A 4,499-nucleotide genomic window follows, 5' to 3' on the forward strand; every position below is an offset into this window, starting at 1 on the left:
CTGCCCCAATTCATAAATACATTCACATTTTATTTTCATGAGCACATCAATGTCTGACATCAATGCAAAGTTATCTGGCAGAGAGTAAAGTGTTGTGGTGTTAATAACCAGACAGACACACTGACAGTAAGAAGCTGAGCAGTTGGATATTATTTTTCTGTCTGTCTCCTCATCTCTGCGTTCCTCCGCCTCTAGGAGGCACACACTTCAGTGAGAAAATCACTGGATTAGACTACACTGACTGTAGGGCCAACAGAGTGATGCTGAAGGGATTAGTCAAGACAACATCTAAAAACAGCTCTCAGATGCCTGGCGTGAAAGTAAAGGGGACTTGCTGTGTCGTTTAGCTGCCTGTTGCATGCCATGACTGGGTTGTATGGGATACTTCTTCTGTTTTCTGGTGAGTTGCTTACTGCAAAGGCTCATTTCACTTTGTCTGAAGTAGCATATTGTCTACAACAACAGTGGTAGATCTGAATTCTTGTTTTGATTTTACAGAGTGAACCCTTCCATTTAACCCAATGGACAACTAAATATGTTCATTCTGGAATCAGCCTAAAAACGGAACTTTCTAACTCATGTTTTTGTAACTGCAATAAAACTACGCAAGCAATACTTATTTACCTATACACTATAACAACACTAGGTAAATATATGTTGCTTTTATATTATAAGTGTTTTTAGTATTTTGTTTGTTTGTTTGTTTTTACACTATCACTTTGATTGTACAACATGTTCTAGTACAAGCTTTTCTTCCTCCCTCTCATTACACGTCTGGACCCGGTCTAGTTATTGAAGCTTCATTTAACACGGGAGTTATCTGACTTGTATGCCTGTGTTTGAGAGTATAAAATCAATAATCTGAGCTCCATTCAACATTGTACTAAGGCAGTGCGGGATGCATAGTCACCGTGTTGAAAAAACTCAGGCATGATTCATGCAAATAGCTGACAAAGTGCACATACATTTTCCTAGCTTCCCAAAATTCCATTGCAAGTTTTTTAACACATTTTAGAGAACTTAATATTTCATAAATGTCAAAAAAAACAAAACAAACAAACCTTGCAGCAAAATGTAAGGTCAAAATTAAATCAGAGGTTCACACAAAGTGTATGTGTATAAACAGGGAGATATATTTACATGGGGAGAGTTGAGCTAATTTTACCCTCTTTTGCCATTTGTTGTTTCTGCAGCGGGCATGGCCTCCGTAGCAATTCCCAGGTCCACACGGACTAAAAGAGGTTTATTGGAGTTGGCCGGAGTCATTAAGTGCAGCACGGGGAGATGTGCCTTAGCCTACATGATGTACGGCTGTTACTGTGGACTAGGTGGTCAAGGCTGGCCCAGGGACAAGGCCGACTGGTGAGGCCACAGAGAAGGGACTTTGATAACACAGAAAACACACTCAAACTTCTGACAGCTCTTCCAATGCATGTCCAAGCATCTGATAACAGTGTGCCACCATGTGGACTTTGTAAAATTGCCTACAAAAACCACCTCTGTGGTGCAAAGAATGCAATTTTTCATGGGTTAGTGATTTCTGCTTTCGCCTTTGTGGACTTACTGCATTACATTAATCATTTCTGCCTGCTGGACTTCATTCAGTCCTCCCAACTCACATCCATCCCACTTGCCAGTCCCAGTGTTTACCATTCCCAGTGGAATTCTGGGTGTGAGGTTGCACTATATGATTTCAGGGAGCAGTGTCCAATTGAGGTAGCTCACATGATTTGTGCACACAGCTCAATGAGTATTTTTAAATAAGGAGCAATTCCACACCCAAAATCTAATTACTGTCTCCTTCCTAACCCCATGCCATCAACCCACACAAACCATTTAACTACTATTTGTCTGTTTTGCTAACTCAAATGGTGATCCTTCCCTTCCTTTAGAATAGACGCAGTGTGAGTCAAACCACAGTAGTGTGGCTTTCCATCCAGTGTCATGTTCTCCAGAGCCTATATAGCCTTTGCCAAGTTATGAAAACATTTCTCAGCCTGCTTCATCCATTAAAATGACGTGTCTATTTTCTTTTTTTCCTTGTTTTTTTTGTTTTTGACTCTTGTATGTTTCTAGGTGTTGCCATAAGCATGACTGCTGCTATGGAGAGGCAGAACTTGCTGGTTGCCAAACCAAGACAGCCAAGTATCAATGGACATGTGAAGACAAGACGGCCGAATGCGGTATGACATTTTGTTACATTCAAATTGCCAATGAGACAAGTAAAATATCATATACAATTATAAAATATATACAATTTTGTGTAATTTATTAGTCAACAACAGTCACTGCTTTGTTTTTGTATACTAAGATATGAGTATGCAACACTGTATTGGATGTGCAGTCTGTAGACGCCCATCTGAAAGCACAGTGTTGGTGTTTTGGTGGGCAGGAAAGGATGGGTGCAGAAGGGGTAGTTTAAAACCCCCATTTAGTGGTATTTTAATATCTCAAAACCACAGTAAAATTTAAAATAGCAACAGCTCTAATGAGGTTTGCACAGTTTAAATACCAGGAAAGGAAAGCCGGGCATCTGGGTAGCATAGTGGTCTATTCTGTTGTCTTTCAACACGGGGATGGCCAGTTCGAATCCCCGTGCATGTTACCTCCGGCTTGGTCGGGCGTCCCTACAGACACAATTGGCCGTGTCTGCAGGTGGTAAGCCGGATGTGGGTATGTGTCCTGGTCGCTGCACTAGCGCCTCCTCTGGTCGGTCAGGGCGCCTGTTCGGGGGAGAGGGGGAACTGGAGGGAATAGCGTGATCCTCCCACGCACTACGTCCCCCTGGGGAAAACTCCTCACTGTCAGGTGAAAAGAAGCAGCTGGCGACTTCACATGTACTGGAGGAGGCATGTGGTAGTCTGCAGCCCTCCTCGGCTCGGCAGAGGGGGTGAAGCAGCGACCGGGATGCTCAGAAGAGTGGGGTAATTTGCTGGGTACAATTGGGGAGGGGGAAAAAGGGGGGGGGTCATTTCAGGCAATTAGCATAACTGTTGTCTAAAGAACTGACAATGCCCATGGTGGATTATACGTCCCACAACCTCAGCAGGGTACGACTGCTTTTGACGCATAGCATGCATATCTGTCGCTGTAGCAAGGGATATTTTTGATTTTGGGATGTAAGTGAGCCAAATCAGATATATGAAATCATATATGAGGAGAGCTGGAGCTTTATGAGACACCAACAGACAAGATTTTGCTTCCATTAAAAAGGGCAATCACAGCATATGTGATTAATTAGCATAATCACAGTAGCATGCGAGAAAACACATCACCTTTTGGATTTCCATAATTAGTGAGGGTTTCCTTTTTATATCACCAACCCCTCATTAAAAGAAGACAAAGTATAACCATATTGTTCATTCCAGATGATCTGAGGAACAAATGTGAAAAGCTGCTCTGCAAGTGTGACAGGGAGGCTGCCAAATGCTTAAGAAAGGCACCGTTCATCCAGAAATACGCCCTATGGCCAGATTTCCTCTGTGGCTATGATCACCCAACATGTAATATTTACTGACCCAATAAATGTACATATTTTTGTCGATGGTTCCTGTGTCTTCTTTGTAAACACCTAAAAGTTGCGTCCTTGAAGTATTTGTATAAATTAGTAGTGACATGCAGATTTCATATTTGGCTATTGTTTTTGCTCCGCACACATACCATACCATTCATACCATCCTGCATATGAAGCGACTGACACCAAAATTAACTTTTTAACAACTTTAATACTATTTTTCAAACAACTTAAAATCGCCGCTGGCCTATGGTGCGTCTGAAACGGCGTCTGTAACCAGACATGTTGGAAATAATCATAAATCAAGTTTAGACTGTTACTCTGTACTGGAGAAGGCTAGTGTGTTTCTAGGACAGAGCAATGACCTTTGCGAAGGAAATGACGTGACCAACACACGTGATAAATAATGACATGATGCACGCCATGACGCGCAAATTACAAGCCGTCTTTTTGGCCGCTCACGGTAGTTTTTAAGGTAGAATCTTATCCTAAATTTTTTGTGTGCAACTGATCTAAAACTAATTTTAATGCAAATATATGCAATTTTAGAACCATTCAGGGAGCGGTAGTTCTGTATCTTTTTTTCTCTCACAAAGTTATTAAACTTTGAAAATCTAAAACCATCAAAATGGTGGCCTTGGTAGTCCTAGTGAGAAAATCAGGAGAATAACAACTGTGGTTTCATTCAGGGGGTTTCCTACAATAGACAGGCAACCTGAGTTGAGGCTCTTTGGAGACTCAGTCGAAACCGGCCAGGAGGGTGAATGCTTATTATCAAGGGAAAGATCATTTAGCTGGTCCTTACAACAGTACTTTTATTCTGGGAAATAACCCTGCATTATACTCCTGGAACCTTCTCTCTCATCTCTGGCAATGTTTCTCACTACTGATGATTCATAGTAAAGAAAAAAAAACTCTTGACATTAAGTGAGCTAACATGGGCAAACAGGAATTTTCCTGCTTAACTTTTTTTTCAGTTTCCATT

At 41.5% G+C, this 4,499-nt stretch overlaps 1 protein-coding gene across 1 annotated transcript; it reads left to right on the plus strand.

Annotated features, from left to right (window-relative positions):
• The first annotated feature begins 314 nt into the window (after positions 1-314).
• pla2g10 (phospholipase A2 group X) lies at positions 315-3,517 on the plus strand. Its single transcript, XM_056288698.1, has 4 exons — positions 315-400; positions 1,194-1,362; positions 2,077-2,183; positions 3,369-3,517. Exons 1-4 carry the CDS (start codon positions 364-366, stop codon positions 3,515-3,517), a joined length of 462 nt encoding a protein of 153 aa, XP_056144673.1. The 5' UTR covers positions 315-363.
• Positions 3,518-4,499: the final 982 nt, after the last annotated feature.

This window comes from Lampris incognitus, chromosome 10 (assembly GCF_029633865.1).
Source record: "Lampris incognitus isolate fLamInc1 chromosome 10, fLamInc1.hap2, whole genome shotgun sequence".
In the NCBI taxonomy this organism is placed as follows: Eukaryota; Metazoa; Chordata; class Actinopteri; order Lampriformes; family Lampridae; genus Lampris; species Lampris incognitus.

What these genes read in the sequence shown, in the direction of transcription:
- pla2g10 (XM_056288698.1), top strand. Translation starts at nt 364, where the DNA reads ATGACTGGGTTGTATGGGATACTTCTTCTGTTTTCTG. An exon ending in CCCAGGGACAAGGCCGACTG is followed by an intron (nt 1,363 to 2,076) that starts GTGAGGCCACAG and finishes GTATGTTTCTAG; the next exon opens with GTGTTGCCATAAGCATGACT. An exon ending in AGACAAGACGGCCGAATGCG is followed by an intron (nt 2,184 to 3,368) that starts GTATGACATTTT and finishes TGTTCATTCCAG; the next exon opens with ATGATCTGAGGAACAAATGT.